General features: G+C 33.8%; 1 protein-coding gene across 2 annotated transcripts in view; it reads right to left on the reverse strand.

The window, feature by feature from the left end:
• The window catches only part of LOC125076961 (T-box transcription factor TBX20-like), a 30,360-nt gene extending 13,644 nt beyond the window's left edge, over window positions 1-16,716 (reverse strand). For both annotated transcript variants that reach the window (XM_047688717.1, XM_047688716.1), the window contains exons 1-2: window positions 16,130-16,716; window positions 13,238-13,523 (exon numbers count right to left, since the gene is read on the reverse strand). In XM_047688717.1, coding sequence (XP_047544673.1) covers window positions 13,238-13,523; window positions 16,130-16,352 — 509 coding nt within the window. In that variant the 5' untranslated portion in view covers window positions 16,353-16,716. The remainder of the gene's footprint in view (window positions 1-13,237; window positions 13,524-16,129) is intronic.
• Between the last annotated feature and the right edge of the window lie 407 nt (window positions 16,717-17,123).

The raw sequence follows: 17,123 nt of genomic DNA on the forward strand, positions 1-17,123 counted from the left end.
ATTATTAGCAATTATACGCCGCCATATTGCCAGCGATTTAATTAACTCGATTCGTTGATTAGGGACAGATGGCGCGCGCATATTTTGCTCATTAACGCACTTGAAGCAATCGCTTCGTATCATTAATGATGTTTTGATATATCCAGATTTATCGAGTAATAATCGTTTTAATCGAATCGATTAAAACTTTAATTAAATTAATTATATCTTTAATTAAATTGACAATCGAATTACGTAGCTGAAATTTTAATATAGATGTCTTAACATCTACCATTATTAAATGTTATTATTGTTAAAACAAAATATACTATTTTCAAGTAGGTGTTTGCAAGCAATTTTGAGTCGTAATTTTTCAGTAATTAGTAAGTATATTAAATGTGAAATCATCAGTTCGAGACATATCGAATTCAATAATTTATTGTACTTATATTGGAAAATAGTTATTCTCGATTAAATCCAAATAGTTCTGGAGTGCATTGAAACGTTTGTGTTTTTTATAACCCTATAAGACATCCCTGCCACCTGTCGGGCCTCTATGGTACTAAGCTAAAATGTCGTAGGATGACATCGTGTGTCAATAACAATATATTTCGACTCAAGCGGACATAAGAATGCTTACGGGATAAACAAAGAGACAAATACGTTTTATATATCTGAATATATATCTATAATCGTAATAAAGTAGTAGACAAAAATATAAATGTAGTTAAAGTAACTAATTACTGATACTCATTTGCACGTTACGAAGTAGCAAATATAATTTTAGTTTAATTTAGATTTACATATATAGATCAAATATTAAAAACTCTTTGTTATTTATGGTTAACATGATTTTACATGACATCGAAGTAAATACACTTATCGATACATTAATTATCTGTAGCACATATTGTGTGTGTGCGTGCGTGTAGCTAATTATAAGTATCAGTCTATATTTTAAATTTATCGCGGAGGGCATATAAAATACTAATGCTCAAAATAATAATAACAAAGTAGTAGTATTTAGATAATAAGTACAAATGAAACGTATTCTTCGAAAAATACGGTCCTGATTTGCACAGATAAAAAATGATCTAATTTAATTAAAAAATAAAAATCATTTCGAATTTGTAGTACACGTGTTAGGTACTAGTCATAATAGTTATGAGAACATGTATCCGTTAAATTGATTATCATGCGAGCAATTCGCATTAGTTCAAATTAGCGGTAATAGTGAGCCGCGGGTGAGTTCTGCTGCATAATTCAAGTGACAACAATCCTACCTGGTGGCCAATGAATATTTCATATCAATAATGGCTCCACTTACCGCTAATTTTACGGCCGCGGGCACATATCTAACTGTGATTATATCTACGTACATTATCATGATAGTCGAGTAATTGATATATATATATATGCACTTATTGTCGATTTACAAACAATGTTAAACGTATTAAAGTATGTATCTTTGGAATGTCATTATATGGTAACGAATAGATATTTTTTGAGTTAATGTTTATGTGGAATAAAGTATAAAATAATAAAAAAAACAAAAACTTGTTTTTTTAATTACAATTTTTTTTGTAATTATAATTATATATAAAACCTTATACGTCAATTAATATTATCTATTATACTTATACTATATACTATTGTACTGTTATATGAAAATCTACAGTAAGAAAAAAGACATAGTAGTGAATACCTACTTGTGATATTTTTTATAAGGCAGACGTATAATAAGAAACATAACCACTTCTTTAACCGGTAAAGCACCGTAATCCATGGGAACTGAGTCGTTTAGGTACTTATACCTAGAGACCTTAATCCCTTGTGGCTACAATTACACTGGGTCACTCACTATTTAAACTGAAATACAGCAATACAATGTATATGTAATGGCAGTAATTTGGAGCCTGATGCTACCACAGATAAACCATCCAATTGATGAATTTTAAAACGATGAATCTTATTACTAAAAATTATCGAGAACAAATTATATAAGATACTGTTTCTTATAGTTTTTTTTAATTTTAATTGAAACTAATCTTTTGCACATTTTCGCCGAAATACCTATTAACAACCATATTGCCTTAACAAGTCAAAATGTTCGGTATCATATTCGAGCAGTCACGGGCTTGGTATCATGACAGATTGGTATAACTGACTGACGTGCGGCGCAGTCACGACTTGTCGCCTCGCATCCGATGCGTTTGAAACACTAAACCCGAGTTTGATACGTTTGAGTGCGTCATTTAAACTAATTATATAAATACTCAAAATAGCTATTAAAATCGATTTTATTCCATTAAATCGTAACTCGTTAGTAAATTGAAAATGATTTAAATTTCTCAATAATGTAATTAATTATCTTTAATTTGAAAATACAAGCTTAACATCATCGTCTGAATTTCGAGATGCGATTATGGAGAAGGGCGTAACGGCGCTGACGTGTGAGTGACGAGATGACAAATGACCGTATGACATCCCACAATAATCCTACTTATAATAAGAACGGTGTGTCCTATACAATATCTCGAACAGATATATCTATAGAATTATATAAAGCTAAAGATTTCGCTCGTTTAATTGCATGTTCTACTAGGCAAATATGAAAAAAAAATGCCTTAGATAGTCATTGAATAAGGTTATACAGATCACGGGGGCGGAGCACTAACGCTTAGCGCGGGTAAAACAGCGTGAAGCAAAATGTATACCCTTGGTAAATTGGTACATGGGGTTTTTGGAGGTGATAAGTCAGTCTTGGCAAAAAATCATACGTAGTAATTCTAACATGTCACGGAGCTCACTTCGATCAAAAATCAAAAACAGTCGGCATTTATCTGTATCGACGTATTGATTTATTTAATATATAATATAAATTTAATTCAATTTCGTAGATATTTATAATAAATCAGTATTAAGGTGAAAAGATATCGTGCCTATATTGTACTTCAATATTATAATGATATTTTCCCGAGAAGTATAAAAACAACATTTTTACATATTTTTTTTGTCATAATGGAATTTTATATTTAAAGTTTTAGAGCATTCGTTTTTATATAAGAAAATTGTTGATTTTCAATGTAATAGAGTTTTTATGGGCATGTTGGAATGTGTGAAAGATTGATGTGTATTAGTTGCTTAATGAGCTGGTAGGGCGGGGCTGGGCGGATGGCGCATAGGGTGAAATATCGCTCTTCTTGGGAGGTCCGGGTTCGAAACCACGTTCAATTTTCGACACTCGCACGATTTTGTCAATTCTTCTGATTAATATCTTCGTCAGACGCAGCGGCGAGATCTCAGATAACTACTGCGCTTGTCACGGCCCACTTGCAACTTACGTATTTTTCTTGTTCTCTTTTTTTATCAGAGTAACGCTTTAAAATTTTCCTTATTGTTTTTTGTTTCTTTTTTTTTATAAGTTGGTTGGCGGACGGGTAAATGGGCGACCCGATGGTAAGTAGCTACCACTGCCCATTAAAAATTGGCTCCGTAAGAAATTTTAACCATTCCCTTCATCGTCAATGCTCCACCAACCATCGGAACTAAGATGTTTAATCCTTATTCCTGTGATTTCATAGTAAAGTCATAAGTTACAGACTAGTCTAGTGACCCAGTATGAGGGTCGACATAAAAATGAATGCTAAAACACATTTTAATCGGTTCACGTAAAACTCGTGTTCACACGAACAGAAAATTATAAGGTAGGAGCGCGGTGCGGCGCGCGTAGCAAATAAAACATTTCTACAATGCAACACAGCGGCCATTACTGCAGCAGATGTTGCATGTAAGTATTTATTAGCGGTTGTATAATTAGTGATTTTATACAAATATTACTTAGGCGTACAGTTTTAATTGCGTGTTGAGGCAATGACACAGTGCACTCTTACCTCCTACCCTTATTAAGTTCTATGTAATCAAGGGGTCCATAATGAACTTTCGTTTTAAAATGTTAAATATTAAACTTGAATGAATATACGTTGTCGGATGTTCCTTTACACGATAATTAATGTCCAACGAAGTGATCGGTTTAAATGATTTTTGCGTCACTTCGATACCATAATTATAGGTATCGTTAACGTGTTTGTATATATATCATTTCTTTATTGAGTAAGCAGAAGATACAAAGATTAAATCAATTTAAAGACCTATATGGCTTTGACAGGGTCGGAGTTAAAGGTCATGGGCAGTAGAGAAAAATAAAAAATAATATCAAATAATAATCTTGTATATTTAACAAGTAATTAATAAGAACTATCCCATATCAATGAGTCTCGGTTTTTGGGATCCCCTAAATGTGACCGTGGCTTATGAACTGCATTATACATTTACAGGATCAAAGCAGTAAGTCTAAGTAAAGCAAATGATTTAATTTTAAAATTTGAATTTCTTTAATTTTAGTCTTTCCAATAAAGCAAGACCGTCGGACCCGGACAGATGTCAATATTATTTAGATACTTAACTAAGTTCAAGATAATATTGTTTTAGTCGCGACATTATAAGTGTTCTGGTCGTTGGTGTTATATCAAAGTAATAATTTCTAAATAGTACGAACTTTATGAGTAACATTCTAAAAACAATCAAACAAGCGCCGACAGTTGCAGTCAAAAAGCTAGTTTAACGCTTCTATATTGAATAAAGATTTTGACTTTGATTTTAAATTATATAATAAAGTATCCTTTGTACGTAAAATTACACTAACCCTAACTTAAAAAAAAATAATGTTTTATCTTTCTTGGTAATGACAATCATCTCCTAACTTAACTTTAAGAAATACACGAAAACATTCTTGTGTTATAGTTCTAAGTAAATTAATTGGAATTGTTCGGGATATATTGAAATAATTCGCGGTGAATACGCGTTAATACCCGCAAATCCCCCGATTTAGCACGTACGAACAGCACGGGTATATTCAAGTTACACCTGTGTTTTCGTTCTCCGCGGCGCCGAGTTTCGCAAGTCGACGCTGAAATTCAGAAGTTACGGGTAATATTATTGATACTATCTATAAATGTTTGCGTAACGAAAACGTGAACCTAAACCACGCATGACATTATTATAAAATTAACTCGATTAAAATAATTGTATGTGCTTAAAAAAATATTCATCGATGTTGCTTATAATTTATGTAATATTTATAAAAGGACACGAATGATGATTATGTCAATTGCAAATTACGTTACATGACGACATTTGCTTGTGCATAAAACACGATACTACTTAAAGTAAATACATAGAATACATTTATTCTATTCTATTACGTGCTCCGGTTAGTAGAAAAAGTGAGTCAGTGTAATTGCACAAGACAGAACCTCTAGGACCTTATGGCGGTGCATTCTACACTTCAAAGTATGTCTATGGTCAGAGGTTTAACATCAGAGGGCTCATTTTCTCGACCGTCTTCTCGCTAAAATAATAAAAAGTAATGTCAGTAGGAACTCATGCATGCGTAACAGGACCCAGTTGTTTTATAAATACGTATATTATTAAACTGCGTTTAGGTCGTGGCTCAATGCATGCAGTCTATACTTAGGATGTTTTCATTTTCATAGCGATGGCGTAAACTCATTCACTTGTACGGAACTGAGGCGTAACTATAAGCAATCCAAGGCGAATGATAAGAGAAAAAAAAATCCAGGAATAGAGATAACTAAAGTATGTTATAATGTCACTTATATCCTCATATAACTTAGTGAGTATGTTGGGTATGCCTTCACGTCTTAACTGCTAAACTAATCATTATGATTTTTTATACATTTTGTCACGTGAAGGACACAGGACCACCAACCACACATGGGCATACATAGTATTTAACAATAGTTAGATATTGTTTATAGTTAGATAAATATTTTTAAAATTTAATTAAATTGAGTGCGTCTGTAAATGATTGTTACTTTCCCGGTATTCACTTTAAATATATATGCAAATAAATGTACAAACATATTAAAGCAAACACAACATACATTATGGTGCATGCAAATAACAGTAAAGTGCATTGAATAGGTACCTACACGTTGAAACATGTAGGTACCTATTAAATAACAACAATTCCTGCCTGTACTAAAGTTTATTTTAATGTTGCTAATACGTTATTGTAAATTCGGTGTTGTTTCAGACCGTAATACAATAATTATCTCATTTTAAATAATATTCGACGATAAGACTTAAATATATAGCATATTGTCTAAGCACATAGTCAATAAGTAGGTATGTCAGCGTCTGGCAAGCGTGCCCTGTGTCTGCGGCTGCTAACGTCGTCAGCTGCGGAGAGGGGGCGCACGTACGGTCTGTTACACGACATGTCAGCGAGGGTGGGGCCTCCTCTAACCTACGGGGGTGGAGGTCCGTTGATTGTGTCATGACCTTGCTACTTCATTGCTGGGTTAGATAATCTGTGCTTTTGTTGCTTATCTGATATTTTTTTAATGAATTTTTACTATAATTATCACAAATGCGACCGCATTTTACACGTGTTATATAACTGTAGGCGTGTATATAGCGCTATAATGTTTAGTACGGAAAAAAGTAGTTTTATTCAATGTAACGGCCTACATGAAAAGTGAGCATTCGTCAAAAAAAACAAAACAGAAAAGCATGTAATCTATTAATCGTCAAAATAAAAATGATTCGAAGGATATCCTTTGTGAATAATTTTGAACTTAACTTATATAATTTATTTCAATTATAAAATAGTATTTATATAAAAATATTTATATCCCACAGTTGTCTTTATTTTATTAATTATAATGCTTACTAAGTAGTTTCAAGTGATACAAGCGCCGACATTCGGATAACAAGCATAATAATCGTCACGTTAGCTTCTAAATCTGCCAACAGGGGAGACCGAACACAGATAGCAATGTACATGCGTCACGTGTTACAGCTTTTCTCGAAACCCGAGATCAAAGGACTAAATCATGAACGAAGTTATTATCTGCTTATAATATGTCTATTTAAAACGACGTTTGTTTAAGCTAATTTCGTATAATACAGTCCTTACAAATTATAATTATATCCGTTATTAAAGTAATGAAAAGATTTTGATTGGTAACAATTGAAGTGGCGTTTTACATTACACGAATACATAATTCTAGTACATATAGGGAGGCTACCGGATGTCATCGACGGAAAGCGCGAGGGCTGTTGTGCGTACATAAATATTTTCCGCGTACTTACTTTCATAAATTAGTTCCCGCTAAGGCGCGGTATAAATACCCGCGAAACGCATGGCCTCTCGCTCATTACCTCTAATAGTCTTATTTATTGGTTTCCTGTTCCACTACTACTAAATCAATTGAAAATTAGTTAATGGAACGACGAGAAATAACTTAGCTTAACATTATTAATGTATCTCTAGGCTACACAATAACACTTTATTAACGCGATCTCAAAAAACTTTTCTTAAAATAACTTGTGTCGTTTCATTTAATAAACCCGCATGTATAGATGAAGCGTATAATCATTCGCTTACAAAAGCAACCATCCCGTCGTGGTGTTAATAATATCAAATTATATGTTAAAAACTGTTTACGAGACACTTATCCTTTAAAAAACTTTCCAACAATGACCTATCATTACCGCGCGAGGCGTTCGGCGGCGCACAAAGGGTGACACCGGAAAAAAACGATGAAAATTAAAAGTTTTCTCCAAACAAACCAACAGCTGTCATATTAAACCGTCAAAGTAAAGATTACAAATGAAATATTCACGGTGAAAGCGACGCTCAGCCCGTGGTTATGTAAATAAGTGGCTACGAAAATGTACATAATTAGTTTACACGTTTTCTCCGTGGCGCCCACCACCCCGGCCCCGGCATATTGCGTGGGGGCCGGGGTGCGGGTGAGATTAGCCCACGATACACTTGCTAAGGGTACATTTACATGAATCACACATCTATTACACGCTGTGTTCAAATAGGCTGCATGTGTTCACTTCACATAACCCAGAAACAACAGATAGGGTTGCACGATTTCATTAAATATGTATAGAGCTATTAAGCCTATAAAAAACGTTACTTTATTGAAATTAAGGTGGTTTTCTACGACGTTGTAATTAAAAACAAACTTATGTTTTAACCATATCATTACGAATAAGGGATTATAAGGAGACATCGATGTTTAATTTCAATAATTATTATTTATTAGTACATAAACAACGCCACGAAATAGTACAAGTGAGCGTAACGAAGTAAATTGAAGGTTCATTATTATTGCAAGGCTGTTTATTTAAATGAAATAGCGTCGGAGAGATCGCTGCTGGAGTGACAGCTAATCTCTTAATAAGACACAAAGCGAAGTGAATTCGCGAGGTGTCGGAGCGCGAGGGGCTCCGGGCCGGGCGGCGTCGGTGTCGCCGCGTCAACGTTCGCGACGCAACCGCGGGGGCGAGGTGCCTCCTTAATTCTTTTGTCGTTTTCAGCTCCGTCAAATATCGCGTTTCCCGTTTGCATACATTTACACTGACTCCCGGCCCGCGCCTCCCCGCCACCGCTCCGACGCCGTCTCTCACGAATAAAATTAGTGTCGGCAGCGTGACACCAACTGAATTTAAGCTTAATAAGATATTTATAAAGAAATTTCCGATTCAGCAGCAAAGTTCAAAATTTGCCTCGGACTACGTAAAGAGTTCGGTGGCGTTTTCAATTTAAACTTGGAGCAAGTTAAATAATGTGAGAGCTCCGGCCAACTCGATTCATTTAAGGTTTTAGTGAAATTAGCTTTTGAATTCGAATGACATTAAAATCCAGAAGCGCTTGGTGTTGAAGTTGCGGGCTCGTGTTCTTTATAGGGAGTTGAATGTATTCGAAAGATCTATATGCAAGCATTCACTTACAAAATCTAACTTAAATATCGAGACATATTAATAAGAGTTTCTTTCTTCTTCATTAAGTATAGATTGTCATTTTATTTTCTTTTAGATCATTAGTTACGGTATGTAACTTTAGAAATTTTAGTTTAATTTTAATTATTAAAGTATGGATATACTCGAGAGATTGTTTGATGTCTGATATATGAAATTGTTGCGAACTGCAAGTTCAAGTATAATATATTATATTATAAATCGTAACACACACAACGTTCAGTAGTTATTTCAGGTGAATAAGAGGTGAGGGTAATCGACCTGCGTATGCATTTGCGAGTTAGCTCGCTGGTAGTTAATATGAACATAAATCAGCAGTAACACGGTCACCCACCACCTCTCTGCCGATAAAACTCCAAATTGTTTCTCGCCCCCGGTGGGCGCCGCCCTCAGTTCGCTCTTAAACGCCGTTTCAACTTGCACTTGTGAATCTTACTTTTTACTGCTCCCAAAATTGACGTTGAATTACTTTTCTTTTTCGCTATTTTTGTACTGCGGCGAATTCTTCTTTGCGAATGAAACCGAAATCGGTAAGCGTTTTTTTGATTGCGAACTATCGCAAATAGAGGAGACACGCTGGCATTGGCAAATGCGAGCCAATTAGAAGATAAAGCGTTGACAATTACGGTGTTGGATCGCGATCGTATATCAACAATTATCGTGCGAGCACGACAAATGGCGAGCGGGCCCGTGTACGTGTAAGCGCGGTGCACCCAGCGCGACCTGCCCGGCGAATAGCTTCACTGGATGGGCCTTGTTAGTTTCCATAAATTACGACCTGACCTTTGATTATTTCTTAAACTTATAAACTTTAGATTTTTACAGATTCTATTTAGATATATAAATAGCTCTTGTGAATATTACATGAAACGTTTTTAAATTAAGAACACAATTATTAATAAGGTACAAGCTATGATGAACAACATATTCATTCATTAAAGGCCTGAAGAGAATACGAATTAGAAAAAAATAAAAAGTAAAAAATATAAAGATTTCTAATGATAGCGTAATAACTGACACTAGATACGGTTTTTTTTTTTTATTTTCTTATAAGTAAAAGTACACAAAAAATATGATTTTTAAATCAGTACAGTAAAAACATTTCTATTATTTTATTTTTTGACTCTTAATTATTTAATGTCCATAATAAATGTCACTCCTTTCATCATTGATCAAGTGACATATTTCTATCTCAATTACCCTTTGCCTAGACGCCAGATGAATTCAAAACATCAAAGCGATTCAAGGAAACAATTAGAAAATACAATGTTTTGTTTCTCGTGAAATATAAAATATTTTACGCAAGTATAAAATATGTGAATGTTATTTATCATGCGAGGATCAAATATTTATATGAAAGAAACGGTGGTGAGAAGTAAATCAAAGCGGCTGTTGTCTGCCAAGTCCGTGATTGTAATGCGTTGGCAACATCGCGCCGGAAAACATCTTAGCCACGCTCCGTTGCCGCTTCACGATAGACTCTTATATCAAAACATGTTAATTTAAATCAATTAAGACAAGTTTACAATCGCCATTTACAATATCAAAAGCGATATCAAAGAGCAAACTAATCTGAAAGCGTAAGATTTATGAGCTCAATATATTGAGTTTTATTTTCATCTGGTTCTAATCGTGTTTACCGATTTAATAATTATAACGTAACTCACCAAATACGTTTATCGATTTTTCCGTTCCGTTACACGTCGTCATTTTTATCGTAAAATGTTGTGATTATAATAACACGTAAATTTACGAAGACATCGTTTAAAAAAATATCTTTATTAAAAATTAACCATATCAACGTCATAATATTTGCTGAACGAATGAAATATGCACAGTAATTGAATGGAGTGAAGGCTCACAAAGACTGTCTTTATAATGATGTTTACCGTGTTAGATCCGCGCGCGATTAGCATGACAACAAACCACCACGAGATGGTTACTTACATTATTCTATTACGCTTGTTATGATAATCTCTTAGGGGTGAATGCAGCTAATGTACTCGGATTTAACAACACCACATTTTTCCTGTGCCCTCGTCGATGTATATGCAAATCAAGTCAATTTCGCCGCATTATTCTTAGTCTCTTTAAACAACATAATGTTACGCGAAAAAAGAATTAAATCGTCTCTGCGGTGACCGAAATGATATAGTAGCAATAAAAACCCGTTAGATTAAGTGGGTGCACCTGACTCGGCGTTTGCAACAATTCAGCAGATCTCAGTAGGGCAATTCAATTACATCGAAAGATCCCTCATAAGCGAATCGTTTTTCCGAGTCATTAATTTTTTCGAACGACACAGGGCTCCGCGTGATACGGCGGGGTGGGTCCAGGCGCGGCTATCTCGCGAGATAATGCTGATTTATTTGAGCGAGCAACGGTCGCGATTCGTCGCGCATCGTCCTGCGACATGTGAATGTCGTGCCATCGCATGCCCTCCTCGTTGTTTGTTTAGCTGAATGCGTGTATTCGGCAGTGTATCTGCTGCTCATTTGTGACGGTTAGTTGGCGAGATTTATGCTAATCGACGAGGCCGACTCGGATAAGTCCGCGTGACGGCGTGTGGCAAATTGTCTCCCAATGTGACTTTTGAAGCCCAGTTTGAGCCTTTAATCTTTTTATACGACCGTATCGAAATGTAAATGATAAAATTGGGCATGATATAACATAGACAAAAAACAAACTTTTATCGATACTCGACAAAAATATTTTAAAATATACAATTAAATGAAATCTTACTTATAAAGTATTGTATTGTTTTAAGTGGTATCAATTTTTTTCATAATTATTATGAATCAACACAACATAAAACACACATTGTGAATGCCATGCTTCGCTTGATTTGAAAATAAATGCGACTGTTATATTTTCGAATGTCGTATTTTATGGTGCATGGTAGAAAAAACTGAATGCTTGACGTCGTTAACTCGAGAACATTATAACGTATAAATATGTAAGGTACTCGAATTAATGTGCCTTTAAAGTCCATGAAAGAGCGTTCATTGTTTCGTGCACTTAATCTACTTACGATGATATTTAGTGGCAATGCAGAATAATTTAACTTGTAATTGCCCTGATCCCTTAATGCTCTCACAATATTATATAAAAATCTTTAACTGATCTACTAAACAGTAATTTTGAATTGTCCATACTCTGTATGAGATAATACTCTGCAAATATTACTGAAACCAAAATACTGTTATCTAAAAAGAAATATAATCGTATATTTTGAATGGGATCTGTGAAATGAAATAGGTCTAGCTTATCAGAAGATTGCGTTAGCGAATTTGTCACGATCGGCGAACTGTCGCGTTGATTTACGTCGCCCGATAACGTCGCCGCATGCGACGTCACCGCTGTGGACGTCGCCTTGTTCATACGATAATTCCAACAATTACTAATTTAACAAATATAGCGCACCTTTACAATTACATTTTTCTTTATTATGCACGTATTATAAAGCACGAGTAAATAATGGATTTTAGTTTAAGTAAAATTGCCGATAGTCTAATTCTATACCGGTATAAGTACTTAATACATATTTTGTTACTAGGGCGGTTCGTAGCCAACCTTTAATACGTCTTTTTTAATTTGTTATCCAAACGATACTGCCCAGGGCACCAACAAAATTATCATGTTCCAAAGATTTCTATATAGATATAGACCTACAGGTCAAACTAATAAAAGCTTAAAAAGAGGTTTAGTTCTTGATCTTAATTGCAATAATTATTGTAAAGAATTTCGATATATTAATGTGTTAAGGGTGATATTGTGAACCATAGCAGTGTATATTTAGACGCTTCGCTTAAGTAATTTATAAATTAACTTTTCCCGTTATCTAGTTAAATCGCAGTAACTTCAAACCTAGCATGTCTTGGGTCGCTTTATTAGCTATATCAAGAGCATTATTTACGTACGATTAAATAGTAACACTGATTTTTCGTATAAGCAATTGGTCCTAGTGGAATTTCATGTCCGTTTTGGTGAGCGGCGGTTGGTCTCACGATTACCCATTGTTCGATAGCGAGGCGCGACCGATACGCCTCGCGCCGCCGCGCCGTGTGCCACCTACCTTATCGACATCAACGCTGCGATATTGCATTGATTTCGTTCAAACAATGATTTCAATTACCTACCACCGCGATTTTTAACTCTGCTGTTGTGAATTTGTACATGATTTGACATGACGGTTTTTTTTTTTAAATTACGACGAATTTCTTGGGCTTCAAACTACTTAACGTCTACAAATGTATACTTAAGTTCCACTCTTGAAGTCACACTCTTGGAATCTAAACATCGGTCTAAATTAATTTAATATACTTAAGTGTTTATTTAATACTTTTTGTAATGATTGTGTTTATATGAAAATAATAAGAATGTAGAATTAAAATACCTTCCAGTTTTCGTGATGATCATTTCAGTTCCCAGTTCGTTGAACTTGTCCCATAACTCCTTAGTTTCAAGATGGCACTGTATGTGTCGCATCTCCTCACTTGACCAACGTTCTGCGAGCTGCGGGTTGCGGGGTGGAGGAGAGAGTGCTCGCGAGCCGCTCGGAGCGCCGCTCGCCGAACCCGCCTCGGAGGTTGACGAAACATCGACAGGGGAATCTCGCTCGTATTCAGCTAACGGTGGCGAAGGTGACCCAGAAGCCGACGCCGTCGCATCCACAAACTTTTCTGTAAATATGTACGTTTTATAAGATCCATTTTCTGAATTAACTATTATATTCCATTAAATTTTTTTGAATACTAAATATGGATTTTTTTTTTCGGGTACACTAAACCCTTTTTATGATTCGTATACTGTAATTTTATTTATTGATTTATATTATTTACTTAAATTTACTACATAATTAGAAACCTGTATGAATTCCATAAAATAGTTCATAGTATCTAATTCTATAAACAGTTTTTATTTTGTTTAAAATTTGGCATCCTATTCTAAATATGTTAAATATATTTTAAATAAAAATAAGCTTTAGTTGAGTAACATATACTAGCTGTCTGTAAAGAAAGTTGATATAATTTAAATTATTTTTTCAAGATGAACAACTAAACGTCAACTTACCACAGAATATTAATCGTAATGAGTTGAAATAATGTGAAAATGTTTATACGGATGTTTCAAAAATAAATTAAAATTTCAGAATAATAAACGCTAGCTATATTTACACTGTATAATGTAACTTTTGTATCGAGTCTTAGTAGGAAGAACGAAGTATTATTTTGTAATTATTTATACATAATATTATATACTTGATGAAACATTAAATGATATTTAATAATAGGGCATGTAGGTTGTGTAATTAAATAGAACTAACTACTTGCTAATTAAAACAAAACATAATACACATTAAAACCTTGAAAAACATTAATAAATGCCTCGATAAGAATAATTAATAGCGATTACAAATGTTTAAAAAATAAAAATATTTAAACGAAATGTCTGTAATCGGTTAAATTCTTCCGCAAATAAAATGCTTCGTCAATGATGTACGTACATTATCGTTTAACATAAAAAATAGTGTTAAGTATTTAAAATTTACATTTTGTATTCCAAATATTTAAAAATAAGGTTTTTTAAAATTTCAAGTTATTTTTGTTATCATTTTTTGTGAGTGTATTGTATCTTTTATATACAAATACATATCTTGTTCTTTTCTTATATGTATTTACGCAACGCTAAACATATTTACAACTCGCTAGTTTTTCTTATCACGTGCAAGGAGATTTCTGCCATAGATATAGATGCAATAGACAGACAATCAGATATTTTTTTAACAAATAATTTAGATTACAACGCCCGGTGTTTAGCTATTATTAAATTTGTGTTTTTAGGGGATAATATATATTTATAGTTATATAGTGTTTTGGTTTCTTTGAAACGATAATATAAATTAATTATCGGAAGGTATAAAATATTCTCTGGTTAAAATAAAATAAATTAAAAATATGTTTAGAATTTTTATTGGTAAGTCTAATTTTAGGTTCAGTTGAATTATTCATACGATAAAGATATATATCCCGGTAATACTATAAGTAGCTCTATCAAGCAATTAGGTAATTTATTGTTATGTTATATAATACATTGCAGTGTTTGTAATATATTTAACCTTTTTGCGTGTTATATGACATTGATTTTATTATTCTACGAGAGTTATAATTAAATATTGTTAAATAGAATGAAATATTTAAAAAATCTTAATGATTTTTAATATATGTATTTTAATTTTCATACTTAAAATATTTGTTAATTTATTTTCAACTTTCAAATATAATTCTCTATCGAAGCTCTAAAACTATAAATTTAATTATTTTTCTATTTTATAAAATAATTGATTTATTTACATAAGAATCATTTTATAATTATTAATTGATCAAAAGTGATAGATTAATAAAACTGTATTTAAAATTACTATTCATGTTTCGGAATATATCTAAAATGAAATGAAGTTACCTTCATACTGTATTTTTGAACGACTATTTAATAACTTAAATTAATGTATTTAATCAAACCTGTGTAAGGTTATATTATTGGGATGTTCTGTTTAATCCTTTGCCTTTTAAATAAGATAAGAGAAGAAATAACGTATCTGTTTCTGAGTTTATTTTATAAATATGATACGTGATATAAGTTGCATTAATTTTTTTTATAAAATATAAAATAAAATCAAGATTATGTTTTATTACAACAGCGTTGCTTAAAATATATATAATTCAAATAAAATAAATGCGTTGACTTATTAATGTGACGTAAATTATTTATATAGTAGGTAGGTATCATTTTTAAGCCTAGGTTTGAATTTAAAGACGAGATAAATTATATACATGATACTAAAAATATATGTTACTCTAAATTTATATATAATAATGATTTAATTCACATTTTATGTGAATGAAATTCAAAGTTCAGAGCAAATTGACATTTGTTTAAATGAAATACTCTCGTCAAGTTCTCTACGTACATTGCCCTGCGTCAAAGTTTGCTGATGATGATTTACTTTTAATAAAATATTCTTAGTATAGCTAAGTTCGTAAACAAAGATGAGATCTTGTAAAGTAAACGTAAAATTTAGTACCTACTTACCTAATGTAGTTTTAAATAAATATTTATCTAATGATATTTTTTAAAAAGGTCGTAACGGGTACCTTCCATCTTAAGTTTACTTTGTGGTGGCAGTTACTTCCTTCATCCTTAGTCTAGTATTTGAAAAGGAGTTATCTTAAATTAATGTTAACAAGAATAATACGAAAACAAAATACGTAATTGGTTGTTGACTAACCTAAGGGCGTAAGTGTATCTTCCCTGGGGTCTCTGTGTCTCCTCCTTTCCCTGCGCTCCTGCCGATCCCTGGCCATTATAGCAGCGATGGAGAAGTCAGTGGCGCATGGCCGCGCCGAACAATCCTCCTCCATGGCAGGCCCCCGGCCCTCACCCTGCAGCAGCATCAAGCTCACGGCTTCTGAGAACCTGCGGCCCCACGCTTCACCGACTGTACATCCCATCAGTGGCACATATCATAGTCTTCAAAGAGCTCAATATAATTATATCTTGCTACCACTTAAATGTCTTTTGTATATTATATTTGCTGCTTGACTTTTATAGGTAATACTCGAAACTGGATTCTTTTTATAATTCTAAATATAAATGTATTTTTGAAATATCACTAATATTCTACACAAGTAATATATATTAGTTCATAAACGCTTTGTCATTAAAGTTATTCGTGTCGATAACTGAAATAAGTTTAGGTGTGTTGTCACCGCGATCGGAAGTTTCGGAATAGTAGGAAAACTTTTTACGCGCGGAAAGGAAGGCGATAGAGCGGACCGGTGCGACTCCGCGCGCTGTGAACCCGACTGAGGCGGCGGCGAGGCGGCGACGAGCCACAGGGAGGGGCCTGATCGCCGCCCTATGCCACCACACTCCGACCACGCACACAACCGCTTTTTTATTACTTCTTTCTTATTACGTCCGTCTCGCTCGCTCCGGTCGCGCGTCTCGCGTCGTGTCCCTTTCGTCCGGCGAGTTTTTCTCCGCGCGATAACTATTGAAATTTGCTAAATGGCTCACCGCGGCTCTGAAAAGGCTTTGGTTAAACAGCAAACCAATTCTATCGAAGTACTTATTTGCGTTTCTCGTTCACATCACTATCTATGCACTTTAAAAGCTCACCATGGGATTGCGTTTCTATTGAATCGCTAATATTCGTAAAAAAAAAACTTTATAAACAACTATTAATCTCGTGAAAAGTACCGTGAAATGTTGTAATAAAG

This window comes from Vanessa atalanta, chromosome 3 (genome assembly GCF_905147765.1).
Source record: "Vanessa atalanta chromosome 3, ilVanAtal1.2, whole genome shotgun sequence".
NCBI lineage: Eukaryota > Metazoa > Arthropoda > Insecta > Lepidoptera > Nymphalidae > Vanessa > Vanessa atalanta.